At 38.2% G+C, this 17132-nt stretch overlaps 1 protein-coding gene across 3 annotated transcripts in view; it reads left to right on the plus strand.

Moving 5' to 3' along the window:
• The window catches only part of LOC117159472 (protein couch potato), a 183701-nt gene that overhangs the window by 78405 nt on the left and 88164 nt on the right, over positions 1–17132 (plus strand). For all 3 annotated transcript variants that reach the window (XM_033339334.2, XM_033339339.2, XM_033339336.2), the window contains exon 2: positions 6904–6981. In XM_033339334.2, coding sequence (XP_033195225.1) covers positions 6904–6981 — 78 coding nt within the window. The remainder of the gene's footprint in view (positions 1–6903; positions 6982–17132) is intronic.

A 17132-nucleotide genomic window follows, 5' to 3' on the forward strand; every position in this document is an offset into this window, starting at 1 on the left:
GATCATCGACACAACGTTCGATGATTGTATTCAGAATAGTTCTTACAATAGTCGAGATTCGCTTTATATTTCTTAAAGTCGTTTCACTTATTTACACCGAAGCAATTTTCTTGCAGTTTCTATGCCAATTCCGGATAATTCGATCAATAACGTTGGAAAATTTCTCCTCGTAAATAGTTTCCCAGTAATCCTCCTTTGATTTCACAAAAAGATAACTATTTAACCTGGCGATTTTGTCTGACAAAGTCCCAGACGAGATTTAACTTCCGATCGTCTGTGTCGATTTTAATCTGAAACAATTTCAACGAAAGAATATACGAACACGTAATTACTCTGTATCTTCTATCGCGATACTTTTATCGGATCTTTAATAATCCTTCGTGTTACTACGTACGCTCCGTTTCAATTTCAATTTCTAAATAATTGAATTTCGATCTTTCGACCTTTAATTAACTTTCATCCACTTCGCGCAATCAGTGTAGCTCTTTGCGTTTTTCTATACTCGTTGAAAGAATCTGCAAATTCCCAACTATCTGTCTTTCCCCGATTTGGTAACAACAGAAAGAAACTAGATTAAGAGAGGAAACGAACAGGGATTAAATTTGATTTCTCGGAAAACCAAGCGTCGCGCCAACGACTTACCGAATCGCATGCCATCCACTTTTCCTATTCCACCACCGCATGCCACGTAATTTTTGACCATTTTCTCGAATTAACACCAAGAGACGAATTAAATTAAAAAAAAAAACAGAAAACGAACAAAGATTAAATCCGATTTCTCGAAAAACCAAGCGTGCTATATTCGCTTCTATCATTCCACCGCATTCTGTATAATTTTTGGCCGTTTCCTCGAATTAACCCCAAGGAACGAATTGAATTAAGGAAAAAGAAAAAAATGAACGGCGATTAACTACGATCTCTCGAGAAACGACTTTGCTCAACGACTAGTTTTCTTTTATCACCTTTTCCGCGATCCCTACTCCACTTGTCCGCTATATCAACCATTCACCTACCGCTTCATGCGACGAATCGCTCTTCTACTATTTCGTCGCATTCCGAACGATATTGCACACGTTTGTTCCATTTTGAGACAGTTAGAGGAATCGCGTGCTATGCCTTGCGAGTCTTCCGCCGGCGCCGAATTTCACCGTCTCTCGTCGGGACGTACTTGATTTCGCTCATCCGGAAAACCTTAGCGAAGCATCAGGTGCTTGCAGGTGCAAGGTTAAATTGAATAGGCGCTCGCGAATATCAACGTCATCGTGTTACACGAGCAGAGGGAGTTTAAGCCTCCTTCTTCCGGCACATGCCGAAGTAAACACGGCGTCGCGACGCGCGAATAAGAACGCGAACGTTTCCTTTCTCTTTTTTTCTCGCTATTTCGTCGCGTCATATCGCGACTTTACCTGTAGCGATCCTCCTTTTTACTACCTTGGCTTTTACCTACGAAAGACACCGCGAAAGCTCAACGACCGACGTGAAGTAATCGGAAAGGATTCGTACGAGATTACGAGCGTTTACGGAAATTCGTATTTTCACGACATTAACTAAAAACGTAGAAGCTAGTGATTTTCAATTTCTTTAATTTAAAATGTTTTTAATCGGACGCTTTTAACGAGATACTTTCGATATACGCCCCGGGATAAATGTAAAAAGAAATCTAAGAATTCGATATATCGCTAATGACAAAATTATATCAACTCGAAGAGTGGAAATTACTGGAATTTTAAATAGTTTGGAGTAGACGATTACGATTACGATATTTTTTCTCTCGCAAGCAAATAGCGTTCCTACGAAATGTTAAGCGCATCGTACGTAATACGCATTTAATACGTATACCAACGTATATATAACCAACGATGTAACGTTTTATGCTAATTTTAAAAAGTGAAAAGGATCGTGAACGAATATGGGATATTGTTTGCTAATTCGTCAATTAATATCGGGTATTACAGCCAATAAATCCGCACGATATCTGAATCTTCGTTTATCTATTGATCGTATAGGTTACGAATTACTTCATGCGAGACATTTATTCCTTAACCATTGCCAATTCGAGCAACGAATTAGCTCGTTTTCTTCTATTAATAGATCGATACACCGGTCTTCGTATTTCCGTTTTTTCTTCCAAAAGATTATAACCTTTCTCGACGTTGTTGGGACTTTTTAACGTTAAAAAAATATCCGAAGTCTCGACAAATCTCGTTTCAATCTAGGCGTTAAATATTTTCTTAGGAAATGGAAAGTATCTGTTTCGATAGAACGTAAAAAAATCGTTAGCGATTCTTCGAGAATTCTCGATCCTTTTCTTTCTTTCGATCTTACGTTAAAAATTTCCTCGAAGGAGAAAAAAGCTTTTTCGTCCGGCAAAACTAGAGCGAAAAATAAAGCGATCGAGACGCGAGGATTCTAAGATCTCCAAGAACTTGGAAGGTCGCCCGAGAAGGATCGGAACGCGACAAAATGGAAAGTATCGGAAAAGAGAAATGGCGAGGCCAGACATCAAACGAATCTCCACCGAGCAACACCCTCGAAATCAGCGACAGTTCGCACCCGACAATCGTTAATTCGTCGTCAAAGTATCGCGGGGGCAGGCGCCAGGGTATCCATTAAGAGCAGTGAAAGCGGCTGGTTGTATCGTTCCCCGTCGTGTTTCCCTTATCCACCTGTTCGCAGCATTGTTTCTGACGCATTACGCGGCACTTTATTCCTGTGGGAAATCGCGTTACCGAGCGCTTCTCCTCTTCTGCGGAGACAATACGTGAGAAGATGTAGATCGATGCGTTCGCTGCACCGGGATCGATCCCGACAGCGTTCTCACGGGACAGTCTGTACATATGCGCGTTTCCGCTCGAGGAAGCGACTTCCGTCGAATTCCATCGGCCATTCGTCCTGTACCGGGTGTCCCATTATTCGCGTTTTAACGTTTGAATCGGTGGTTCTTAACACCGTTTATCGTATAAGGTATGGAACAGTCGAGATTCCGTTCCATTGGTTTGGATACAGCAGCGTAAAGATAGGGTACACAGGGTGAAACACGTAAATTGTTACAATCCGTACTCTCCGAAATCGTTATAGAAACGGACGTGAAATTTGGTCGCGTTGAATGATTCAGAGGGCTAACGATAAATTTAAGTAAGCAAGTGCCAATTTTTCGAAATAGAAGTTACAGCGATGAACAATTTTTAAGAGCAATTTTCGGTTTTTTCTCACTCGTTCGTTAACGTCTATATTCCAAAGAAAGTACGAGCGACGAAAGAACGAGAGGAAAATAGATCGCAGCGTTCCTTGGTACTTCAAAGTATATCATATAGCGATAAATCAAATTTTTAGATATCGTTGTATTTTCCCCTCGTTTTTATCAACGAGTGTTTGTCTGTCTTTTGCACTGAAATAAATACAAACGAACGTAAAACGAATGTAATACGTACGGGTGCCTTTAAACGATATTTAATACTAAGAATCGCGCTGACATTCTCTCCATTCGATAATTCATACAGCTTAAATTCAACTCCACCTAAAAGGTCTTATCTCGATCGCGATAGTAAATCAAATCATCGGACAGTGAATCCTTTATCGTGGAAGAAAGTTCGTCGGAAGCATAGCACAAGACGGCATTTTCCATCTGGCATAGCGCCAAATCAGTATGTAATTTACCGTCTCCGTTTTGCTTACTTCCGTGGCGGTCACAATGCGTTCTCAGGCTGCACGGGAAACTGGGTCAAGAATAGGTTGAAGGGAAAATACCACGAATCCCGACAACTTTCGGTATTTGCTCGCCGTTTGAATTATCGATTGCATATTCAGGTAATTTCATTGGGACAATTGTAAGTAGCAAGAGATCGAGACGAATCGAAGGTAATAATTATCCTCGAACGAAAGTTAATAAGCAGATCGATTTCTTTTTTAATTAATGTATAGATAAGTAAGAGATTGAAACGACAAGGGTGAATAAAAAACGGGTAATACTTAACAATTTGACCGATATCTTCGAGCTTTTTCAAGCTTCGATACGTTGGAAAAGATTATTTGAAAAGATAAAGTATCGTTTAAAAAAGCGTCGCGAACGATATAATTTTATGTAACGATGTAAAACAAAACCTAAGCTAAAACCAACTGTTATTTCCAACTATTATTACGATCGTAGACCTTAAATAAACGATACTTACGATTGTTTGCGACATTTTTTAAAACGATATTTTGTCTTTTCAAGTAGCCCTTTTCAATGTATCGAAGTTTCAAGCAAACCGATCAAATTATAAAGCCAAAAGTTTACTCGTGCAACATCCAGTACCGAATGGAAACACGTGTAAAAACGATCAATGAGAATAAGTTTATCGATGTATCGATTCAAAGGTCTTTCCACGTCCATTACGATGACGTGTTTTTCGGCTGTTACTACTTCCTTTCTTAAATAAGAAAGAAGGTTTCTCGGATAGAAAAGAAACGATTATTTTTTGAGAATATTTTTTGAGAACAAACGATCGATGAGGTTTTTCTTTGTAAATTACGAATATCATCGTCCCATAACTTCGTAAAGCGCTAATCATCTATCGTATGATTCTCTTCAAGTTCGTAAATAACTTCTCTCGTCACTGGCTCTCGTAAATCTCGTTTTTTTCTCCTCTTCCTACGTAACTATTCGCGCCCGTAACGTGGTAATTACTGGGTGTTAGTCGCGTGTTATTAGAATCAATATTTTTGTTCTGTCAGACAGTCGCGGCGCGATAGAAAGACACTCTGTAATCTCCTGTTACGCTTAAAACGACACTGGACTTATATAACGAAAAGAAATCGTTGACGGGAAAGATCGGAACGTCGTCGCTTTAAATTAATTCGAAAAGATCGCAAATGGGAAATCGCAGAAATGCCCGATGATTTAAACGATGTAAATTAGTAAATACACCGCGTGTAAATTCATACCGAGTTCTAATGATCGAAAGCCATCAATCACGTGACGTAACAAGTAGCGTACTATTAAATTGCCATTAAGTACTCCGTTCGTGGCAATTATCAGCTTCTGTTTCTGCCAACAAGAAGAAGAATGATGTACGTATCGTCGATCTTAATTTCTTTTCTCGTAGCCACGCGTAACGAGTTCGTTAATAAGGTGTTAAAGTTTGTTTGTTCGACAAAAAGTGACATTGCGAACCTTGCGCTTTTCGATCGTAAGTTTTCGCCAAGTTAGTACGCGACGAATGGAAAACTTTTCCAATGATCGATCGATACAAGCTCGAAATCAAGCGAATTTTCAGCGAATTAAGACGTCTGTCCCGCTTCCTACCTCCTTTGTGTTCCTGTTTGAGAAACTCTTATTGCCGATGGTTTGAGACGACTCTCGTCAGATGCATTCTTTAGTTGCACGACGTTTCTTTTCTTCGGTGTGACTTTAATTGAAGAAATCGAGCCGTCCTTTCTTCGTTGCGTATTAAAATTCCCTTCCGTGCTCGTGATTCGCGATAGTTTAGCTTCAACGACTCTTCAAACGCATCGTATACCTACTTTTCTCTTTGTCGTACTCTTCGTATCTCCTTAACGTCGCGCAACGTATCTGCTAACGAAATACGGATGGAAAGGAACAAAAGCACGCGGTAGTACGAAAATGTCCGTCACTTAGTCGAAAATAACTCTGCAAGTGCGAGCGCACCATCTATCACTTTAACATGCTCACTTAAAGCTTCATCGTGTACGCATCGCACGTGCTAATCAAGCGAGCTTAATTTAACCCGTAATCCATAACCGATTACGATCCGCGTAATAAGGCTGTCGTAATTAATATAGTCAAGTATCTCGAGGAATGTCTATTTCGTGTTATTTTTCGTCCATGTTACACCCGATACCGACGTTCATTTGCTTCCGAATCGAAACTTTTATTAACACATTTACCGGCCAACGTATTTTTTAAGCTGATGTTCCATTCGCGATGATTGAATTCTACGTTAAAACGAACAACGTAACGCGTAACTGAATTTACGGTATTGAGCTTTAAAAAATAGAATATGTAACGTAGTTCGAACACTTTGGTTGGCGCATATTGCTGCAATTTCGTGAAAATGCGCGGAATTAAATATCGCGCAACGTAAAAGTGACAGCAGCAATTTGTATCTTTAAAATTTTATCTCGTTTATCTATTACAGCACTATCGTGTTTTAGCGCTGTGCATATCGTTAATTTGCAATTGCGTATACCTACGTAGAGCTGGTCCGAGTAAGAATAAGGCTAACGCTAAAACGGATTAAAGTATCTTTCAATTCGACCAAATCCTATCGTTTACCGTAGGATCGTGGAAATACGCGCGATCGAATTTTCTAATGCACGAAGCGATCGCCGGAATGAACCGAGAATTCTTAACAAACGTTACCGTTAAGATAATATCCTTCCGGTTGCGTATTCGTTTATGGATCCGACTCTCTCGATTTCTAGGTAACTTAGAACTTTTTAAAATCGTACAAAACCTGTCAAATATTTCGTCGACAAAATTCCGCTGACAAACTTTTTATCGACAACGCGGATCACCTGCTGATCGACGATCCTGCTTGTTGCCAAACCGATCTTCCAACATCCACCGTAAGAATCATCGACGAAAACCGAATTCGCTCGAATGTAGCGAGAGAACCGAGGCGAAATCGGTCGTTAAATTGGCAAGGGAACAGGAGACGAAGAAAAGGTGGTATTACCGTCTCCTGTTAATTCGACGATTAGCTGTCGCGAGGGCAGCAGTCAAACGAGAGAGAGAGTAGACTAATTCCAGGTTATCCTCGTCCATTCTTCGTCCCAACTCGACTTCTTCTTCCGTTCTCGTACACTCTGCTCCCTTGTTCTTCCGTCTCTTCGTTCTCTCCGGCCTTTCCACGATCAGGTTAATTAACTCGATTATCGTTTTCTTTCTTTCTTCTGTTACAGGTGCGCACCTTGTTCGTGAGCGGCTTGCCGATGGACGCCAAGCCGAGGGAGCTATATCTGCTCTTCAGAGCATACGAGGTGAGTCTTGATTATTTTGCAAGTTAACCTCACCGGCCACCGTACGACTGGGGTACGACCTAACGTTAAGGCTGATCTAACGTTTTTCAAACTAGCGTTACTTTTTTACCAATGCTCCTCGGAGCATACGACGCGAGTCTCGATTATTTTGCGAGTTAACTCGACTTGCGACCCGTAATTGGGCCATGACCCGACGTTCGAGCTAATCTAACGTTTTTCAAAGTAATCCTACTTTTTTACTGATGCTCCTCGGGGCGTATCGGACGAGTCTTGATTATTTTACAAATTAACCTAATCGGTGAAAGTATACGAAGTACTAGTCTTTTACTAACGCTCTTCGGAGCATACGGGGTGAGTTTTTTGATTATTTTACGAGTTAAATTAACTGGCCGCTGTGCGATCGAGGTATCACCTCGTACTAAAATTAACCTAACGCTTGCGAAACTGATATTGATTTTTCACCAAACGCGTCTATTTTCAGTATCGTTTTTCTCTTCCTTCTTTTTTCTCTTTCTTCTTTCTTTTTTGTTATATACTATGGTCTTTCGTTCTAACGAAGGTTCTGTTCCACTCAAACGTGGACTTTAAAATATAAAAGCGATTCAACGTTACTATAATAATTCTTCGGTATACTACCTATACTATATGGTTCGAACACGCGTTTATCGTTGTGCGACTCAAGTTAAAGAAACGATTTACCTTTAGTCGTAATCTGAGAAAATTTTGCTTTGAGAAAAAAGAGCGGAGTGTTCCTGTCGAGTTTATAAATCTTTTATATCGTTTATCGGAATTAACGCGAATAGGTATTACGCACTGTATGACGAGAAAAGATATCGATGGAATCGCTTGAAACACGACGAGTAATCTACTTTGCTTAAATCCAAGTGTCGAAGCACGAGAAGCGTGTTACGTTCTAAAGTTCCAAAATCACCCTGATCGACGATTGCGTTCCATCGTTCGTTGTTCAATTCGTTTCGACTTTCACCGATCGATGATAAAATCGTAAAATTTAGAAAATTACGAAATCATAAAATCTGGAGAATTAGAAAATCGCAAGGTCGTAAAATTTAGAAAATCAGAAAATTACGAGATCGTAAGATCTAGAAAATTACAAAATTACAAAATTACAAAATTACAAAATCGAATTTAGAAAATTACGAAACCGTAAAAGTTATTCTCGCGCGAATTTTGCGCTAACGATACAAAGAGAAAAAATGTCTATTCGAGGATTTTTCAAAGTTCGAGATATATAGCTGGAGAAGTAACGACGTTGACCGCGGTTTTTACCCAGAAATCGGAGTAGATATCGCGCCGGAGAATCCGTACGAATCGTTAAAGAGACGCGATAAGGGTCGAAGAACGGAGTACATTTCACCTAACTTTCCCTCTTCCAATCGTGAGTTTTCAGATAAACGGGTTATTCGGCATTCGATTACGTGATTTCATCATCTCCTTCGTCGTAACACTCTGCAACTTACTTCTCTAGGGAGAGGCAGGTGATTCGACTTGCCTAAGCTTAAACTCGATCGAAATTTGTCGCAGGTGTCGGTTAATCGACTTTGGGTCGACTTAAGTAAACGCCGACTAATAGATTCGCGTACTTACATGTAAGTACGCTTTCTCTGCCTTTCTTTCCTCGTAGTCTACTGTTTTTTGTACGTGTTCTTTCCAATTTGTCATTTCACTGATAAATAAATAACGATAGTCGTACGTGTACCGCAAAATCGTAAGATCGATTCATTCATCTCGTTGATTCATTCATCTGTCGTAATTTATTAATCTTTAGATTATTGAACTTTCGTACAAATTACTTGACACTTTGAATTTTAAAAAGGGATACGGAATATTTCTTATTTTATCTCTTTATTTACTTATTTCTCAATTTTTAAATAATTATCTAATTATTCTAACTAATAGCTGTCGTTTTACTTTCTCGGTTATGTATCTACCTTTTGATTAATTTATCGTTGACCTGTTAAAGGAAGCAATAGCTCCGCTTGTTTAAAGTAAGTAAAGTAAATGATCATATCTTGCTCGAAAAAAATCTCGTATTTCTAATTAGTTAGGATATATACGCAATAGAGCTAATTTAAAACCAAGTACGTATAAATGTAGTCGGCAGCGTAAAGAAGCGTAAGCTCTGCGCGAAAATTCTGTTACGCGTTAGTTCGGTTGAAGAGTATTGGACGATACTTGGGCGAAATAGCATCATCGTTCATATAAACCAACTTTAACTCATTTGAGAGAGAGTGAGAGAGATAGAGAGAGATTATAAAACGAATTGTGCTATCGTGCATTAAATTTAAGAGACAATTTGCAAATGTAAACGATCTTTTAATCGAATCGAAAATTGCAGTTGCGTTAAAAATTATCGCTGGGATTTCCTCTATATCGCTATCAAAGTAATTTAGTTTTGTTCAGTATGAAAGATTAATTTGCCTCAAACGAGTAGTATTGGATAATATCGATTCAATGGTACTTGCAGAACTATCCCTTAAATGAGAGCTACTTGTACAAGAGCCGAACATATTTCGTATAACTTTATACGCGAAAGTTAATTGTTTTTATGGACGAGATGAATTTGACGGTTCAAAGATCCTTTTTTGATCGGACGTCAATTATTTCGTACGTTATTTTACTTAATTTTAGAACATTGATTTCTGATGTAAATTATAGTTTCTTACATTCGACAATTTGTTGTTCTAAACATCTTTCGTATTCGCTCTTCATGTCGAATCAGACTCGTCGAAAAGAAATTCATCGATGATTTTAATTATTCTATCGACAGGACAATCCGCGACAAATTCAAAATCCATTTGAATTTTAAATTACCTTGAAATTCCATATTCAGTTCGTTCTTTGTCTACGAGACCTTTCGATTCTTGTAATTATGCAAAGTATTTAAAAGAAAAAGGTCACTCCTACCAAAGCCTGAGAAGAAATACCTTACTACCAAAACTTAATACCGAGTGATATAAAATATAGTAGGAGAAATACATTATCGTTAAAACGAACAAAATGAATTTTTCTACCCGCCTCAATCTCAAAGAAAATCTCAAATAAATCGACTCTGTGTTAGCAAATATTTCAAATTCAATATATTCGAAATGCGATAACCCGGCGGCAAATTTTCATGCGAATTTCTGTTTTTATGCGTAGAACTCGGACGGAGATTATAACAAGTACTTTACTTTAGATATTTCTCGTATTTTTATACTTCATGCGCGTTCGATGCAATTTTACATCTCTAAATTAAATATAATAAATGCATAAAAATTCACAGTGCGATAATAACATTTTCAGTATCTCGTGAAGAGGAAATTACGTCTGGCGTAATATCTTTTCCGAAACGTTGAAAGTCAACACCGCGGATCGAAAGGGCACGATGGATTTGCGAGTAAAATCTTGGAACAGAGGGGGAGAGCGATTCTATCGCCGATTCTCTCTTTTTTTTATCGTTAAAATTGTCACGGCCATTGGGATATTCTTGTCTGTGGCTGACACGCCGTTATCCTCCTCCACTGTCACAGAATTCTGCCTGCACGCTCTGACAGCCGACAGCAGCCATCCACATTTTCATTGTCCTATTTTGACCGTTATCGTTGGCTTTCTCTCCATCGATCGAATTAATCCAGCCTAATTTAGCTGCAATTTATTAATATTTGATTAATAACGGAAACATCGAGGGATCGATAGTACGAGTACAAGTGAAATACGATGACAATGACGATGATATATTTGGTTTATCCCGACCGATGTTTGCGATATTTTCCAGGATTGCGGATAGAAATTAAATATCGCGTATGACACGTGGCTTGTTCCGACCAATATTCGACTAATATTTGATGTTTTAATATGGTACCGTCGTAATAGTGTTGATTGCGAATAATTGATGTTTCGATAGAGACTAAAGATAACAGTATACGCGTATGAAAATGAAATATTCGTTTCACGATAATACTTCGATTACGTCGATTAATCACGGGTTAATATATAATATTTTATAGGATATACGTTAAAGAGGAGTTCGTGATAATACGTAGTGTTATTTAATTTGTTGGAATATTCGATGCTATAGAAAATTAGGGATGATATTGTACGTTAAATTTAGATATAACGACGATGATACGTTAATTACGTCTATTAGCGTTGAATTAATGTTTAATATTTCGTATCATAGGCATAAAAGAGGAATTTCAGATAAAGCGTAGAGATAAAGTGTAATAATACTTAATTAGGAATATTCGATTCTCTAGGAAATTAGATATAATACTGTCGGTATATGGAACTTAAATACAATAACGACGTTTCAATTACGTTCGGTCATATTAAATTAATAAGAACGATCGATATCAAGCGTTAAAAACCGTTTGCCGTGCGCATACATTACAAATCTGGGATTTGAAATACGATGGATAAAGAGGTAATTGTCGATTAGAGCGGTTCGAGAAATAATTTCCTCGAATGTGATGGAAGCGTTTTTAAAGGTATCGTAATTTATCTAAATTATACGTTAGATAAAAGTTATAGTTCCTTTGGTATTTGCTTGATCGAAGCGATACGATGATATAACTGCGGCAGTGATAAGGGAACGAAAAACGAACAACGAGAATGACAAAAGGGAGAAGTATAATATTTGATCGCAACGCTGATCGGACGTTTGCCATTTGATTAAATTAACTAATTAAATCGCGAGCGTGTTAACTGAACGTGAATTAATTAATCTGCTCGTAGATTGGCAATAGCGAAAATTAAAAATGAGCGACGTTTATCTTGCATATTGCGTCCGATTTAAATAATAATGGCTACGAGCAATTCAAGTAATATTACGTTATATCGAATAACCTACTTATAGACTCGTATAACGTACGATACAGGAAACACGATCGATATACGACAGTCCGTAATATCGATATTGTTTCTTTTTTAAATTAATCGAGGAACCTTTCAGCTCTCTGGATCTACGTTTTACATAATTCATTTCGTTAACAATGGTACGAGATTTAACGAAATCTACATAATTTACCACATTACGCTCTCAGAGGACTTGCTTTGTTAATAAATAATAGACTTAGCGTTACAGTTAACTTCATTGAGAGCGAACAGTAGAACGCTCCCATTGTATTATATATCAGAATACTACTCGAATCTAACAACTTGAAATTTTAATTTTCTTCCCTTCTACATAAATTTCATTAACATCGATTAATTTTTACTAATTTTTACCTTCGTTTATATTCATTATTAGAACGATATCCTATCGCATTGTACGTAAACTCGTAGTAACACGTCAATATATACTTCCTTTACCAACTTTTTCCAACTATTCCGATCTCAGAATTTTTTCTTAGCAAAAGTAATATAATACCTAAAACCCTTTCATCTCTCTAAACTACGTCCTATCATAATACAATAGTACATTTCGTTGTAATCGATTCACTATCAAGTAACAAATAGGAAATTTGTACGATAATAAATTAATAAATAAAACTCTTCGCGCAACATTCTCTTACATAATCGCCACGCTTCGTCACATTTTGCACGATACATTTCACTAGCAACTAACGTTCGAAACTCCAAACAAAGACTCTCTTGTACCAGTAAGTAGGTACGTTATATCCTTAATGCTCCTTTACATAATTTCTACGCCTGGTCGTGTTGTAATAGTTTCTGCATAAATCTATTTCGCTATTAAATAACAGATAATAGATTTTCATAATACGTAGCACGTAAAAGTTCTTGTACATACAGTGGCAAGCGAAAGTTCAAAGAGTAAAACGGAAAATAGGCGGTGTAATTTAGCGAAACTGAATTTCTAGTTAACGAAAGACTCGCGGAGCGTTTAGCGCAGAAAAAATGTGTCTGTAATAGAAATTTTACTTATACTCGTACAGGCTGCCCGAAAAAGCCGCCAAAGATTTATTGTAAGATAAAGATTAATTGTCTTGTCATAATAAACGTTCGAAATTTCCTCTTTCCGATGGAACGCAGGCTTTCGTTCGTCGAATTCCTTCGAAGACTCCTGCTCTCGTAGAAATATCGGTAAATGCATTTGTGTCTGTACCGCGATTCTATATAAAAATTCTATTAAGATCGACTTTCTCGGAAATATTCTTTAAACGCTTATAACTCTTCGATAAAGCACTTTGGGACATAAGTTTGTACGAACTCTTCTTAGCTACTTGACTAGGGCTTGCAATCCCGCGGGACTCGTTATTTTCGATCCCGCGAGACCCCGCGGAGAAGATATATTTAATAAGGAAACAAATTTTACCTAATTTAGGATAATCGTTCTTAACGACGAAAATCAAAATCAACCGAACAGAAACGAAATCTAGATGCAAATTCGATTAAAAGTAGCTTCTTCTTTTAGAAACCGTATTACGATTAAAAGATGTATTCTGTCCAAGTGAGATGTCAGGTTGACGACGATATGTTATATCTAAAAATTACGAACGAAATACACGTAGATTTTCAAACGTAAAACGGAAGAGATTCTGTTACACGTTTCTTACGTAAACATTTTGTCGCTTCGATGAAATTCATTATCTTTAAATACCGAAACCTTTCAGCCTCTCGTAAATTAGCAAATTTTCACATCAATAATTTTTAACAACAACAACCAATAATAATACTAATAATAATAACGATAATAATTGCCTGGGACTATCGCACGTTTCGAGATAAATAGTCGACGTCGTGCGCGTCGTCCTTCGTACAGTTTTAGTTACACGCACAGGCCGGCAACATCGTACGGGATCCCGCAATTCCAATTTAACATAATGCGGCGCCAAGAAATGGTGCGGAGCACTGCGGGACTGAGGGATCCCGCTTTTTGGGATTCCAACCCCTACGTTTGGCCTCGTTAACACGTACTACCTATAAGTTTTGTCCCGATCACCCTGTATACGCAAGTATCAATTTGAAAGTTTCTTTCGTCCGTCGTTGTAACCCGTGAGCTTCGTCCCGTTTCGCACGATCCATTTCACCGTCGACTAACGTTCGAAACTTTCGATAAAAACCTCTGGTTCGCAAAGCGGACGGAAAAAGAAAAAGAAAAAGCAAAAAGACAGGAAACGAGTTTCGCAAGCACTCGAGCAGCACGAGGCAAACTGCAATTCGACTCCGCGTCGATTTTTCCCAGGCATCGATCGCGGCGAAGAAAATACTCCGCTGCGAATTCCCTTTTTCTCCAGAAAAATTTTGCACCGTCGACGAAAATCGTCGCGTCGTCGAATCCGCGTCGAACTTCTTCCGTCGAGATTCGCTCGAAGGAAACAAACGACACGAAAGTAACTCACGACCAAAGCTCACCGGGAACTCGTAATCGGATTCATCGATGAAATAACGGCCACTTCAGCCGATTTCTCGAAAAATCTATCGCCCGCGATTCGTTATCGTCGTCCGCGACAGACTTTCTTTATTTTCCTCGGTTCGTCGTGCGACTAACGAGTTCTACGATGGTACAGCGAGGGGACAACGTTTCGCGGCCAAAATTAGAAACATCTTTCGTATTCGTAGCCCATTCGGTGCTTCGGAGATTATTTTCATTTATTATATTTCTTCGCGATAGCGTTATTGAATCGGTCGTATTTCAAACATACTGAAACGGTTATCGTAGTTAGCGAGAGTATAGATTTTATTTATACGAGGATGAAAAGATCGTGGCAAGATTTAGATCCGGGAACGAGGAATTAGGCAGCAAATAGTGGGAAGCCGGACGAAGCAGATGGTGCGGATCTCGCGAAACAGAATCTGAAAGACCGGAACATGTAGCGAGGAGATGCAACAAAGTAGGGAAAGCTGACGAAGATCTAAAGAGAATACTCGATGAATCTGGAGAAGGATATCCATGGACGAGAGAATTATCGAAGAATCGTGGTAAAAAGTAAACACGAGGCAAGCGGGACAAATGTAATACATACGTAGATGTCGTTAAAACGTGATATAAAATAAACGAAAGTAAGATGTAGGTACGCAAAACGCGTTGACCCCTTGCAATCGCGAAAGGCCAGCGAGAAACAAAGCTACCATTTCATAAATCTTACTCGTCTGATACACGCGGTTTTTTGCATAACGAATGATTAATCAAATATCAAGTCGCAAAAGAGTTCGAACCAATGCTCGTTACTCGAATATCTTTCCGTGATATTAAATTTCGCCATTGCCTAATTAATCGCTCGACGTTGATAAAGTACCCGATGCATCTATTTGTTAAAGTCCGCACAGAGTTAAAAATCGTAGAAAGTTGCACTTAGAACTTACACGCTCTTGTCAACAACTGTGTAAGCTACCGTGCAAAAGAAGTCCAACGTCTGTATCATCTATGACCAGTTCTTTTTTTTTTTATAAACCTTCTTAAGGTTTAAATTGCTAGAAACTTTGCATCGTTTGTACATGGATGGTATAAATATAACTGAAATATATCGACTTATTTATATAACGATGTAATACAAAACCCGGATTCCAATGATAAAATAATAATAATAGTAACGGCAAGGTAATAATTAAGCAAAGCTTAAAATCTCACGGCTTTGTCCTCGTGACGCTATGTTTGATCGCAATATCGTACGAGAGAAAAAATATACGTGAACTTCGAAGCTTTACGAGATTATCGGTTCATGGAAGAACAAATTCTTTTTCTTTTTTTTTTTTTTTTAACGCTAAGATTAAAAAAATTGGATTTTACCGCTTACCAGACTGCCGTCCACCGCTTAGGTATTGGGATTCGAGTTCGAGATTCTCCGCTGCTTTATCGATCGGTGGTTTCTCCTTGACTGATAGGGCAGATCGATCGCGAAGGAAAGTTCGTGTAAGTGGTATTACCGAAAAGAAATTTTACGATATCGAGGTCGCCACGATGCACAAGTTACGGGCATCCTTCGGCTGCAATATGTTTCGCCGTTTCCTTCTCTCCTCCTCCTCCTCCTCCTCCTCCTCCTCCTCCCCCCCCCCCATCTTCCGATGCTTTTATACAAATTAAAGGCTGTTACGAAACGATGGATCGGCGTTTTTCCGAGATGGCGTGATCGTTTGAATACGTTCCTCGGTATAGAATGTTAACGTTCTGTAACATTTGTGAGCCGCTCGAGAATCACGTCGATCGAATATATCGATCGAAATGCAGAGGAAAATTACATTCACCGCCATTATTTTTTAACGTTCGAGTGACAGAGGATGGGCCAATTCCGACTTATACGGATATTTCGTGTTTATACATTCGCAGCTATTACGCATTTATTTACGTTTATTATTCGTCATCTTATCGAGCCATATAGAATTTTCTTTTGTAAAATTTATCATCGTACACACAGAGGTAAACAAATTTTTCGTTCGATCGTTCACCCTGTTGGAATAAAAAGACATTCGGTGTTTGTGACAAACATGACGATTTATGATATGACGTGTTGTGATAAATAAATTCGAATTAAGTCCTTCGTTTATCGAGATTATCGTGGTAAATAAATTAAAGAAAATAAGCGTTTCTTTTGTTGAGACGTCGAACGTCGATTATGTACATTATGTTTATTCTAGTTAAGAATTTTATAGAAAGCGAAGAAGTTGATCAGTTTGTTTTTTTTTTTTTTTTTTGAGAGAGATTCGTATATGAATTTTGGCAATTTTATCAGTCTTTATTTAATAATTTATCCGGCAGTTTAACGAACCTTTTACGATGTAACTTTGCTTAGCAGTTTTCACGATAAATAGAAGAACGATAAAGTCACGATACAAATAATACTAACCATTTTGAATTTTTGACATTAGTATAACAAGTGGTTTATTAAAAATTTCGATATATTACAATAAATCCGCCTACAACCGCTCGACGAGATGCCATTACCACAGGGGTGCAAAATTTACCGTGCAAATATTATCACGAGGCTACAGTGTGTGCCGGTTAAAGGTTAAAGGTGACTCGCTTTCAAGGAATCGTGTCACCGGTACGCGACGTCCAAGGAGGATATCCGTTGGAAAATTTAATATCGCCAATTAAACCTGGATCAATAGAAGATATTAAAATTCGACGCTTATTTGTGGTTGAACTGATTCCAATATCAATGTACGGGCATTCAAAAGTTTTAAATAACTGGTCCGTGTTTTTATTCCATTATCAGCGCTTCTGAATTTCAATTAAGATTCATTATTTTTTC

This window comes from Bombus vancouverensis, chromosome 1 (assembly GCF_051014615.1).
Source record: "Bombus vancouverensis nearcticus chromosome 1, iyBomVanc1_principal, whole genome shotgun sequence".
Lineage (NCBI taxonomy): Eukaryota > Metazoa > Arthropoda > Insecta > Hymenoptera > Apidae > Bombus > Bombus vancouverensis.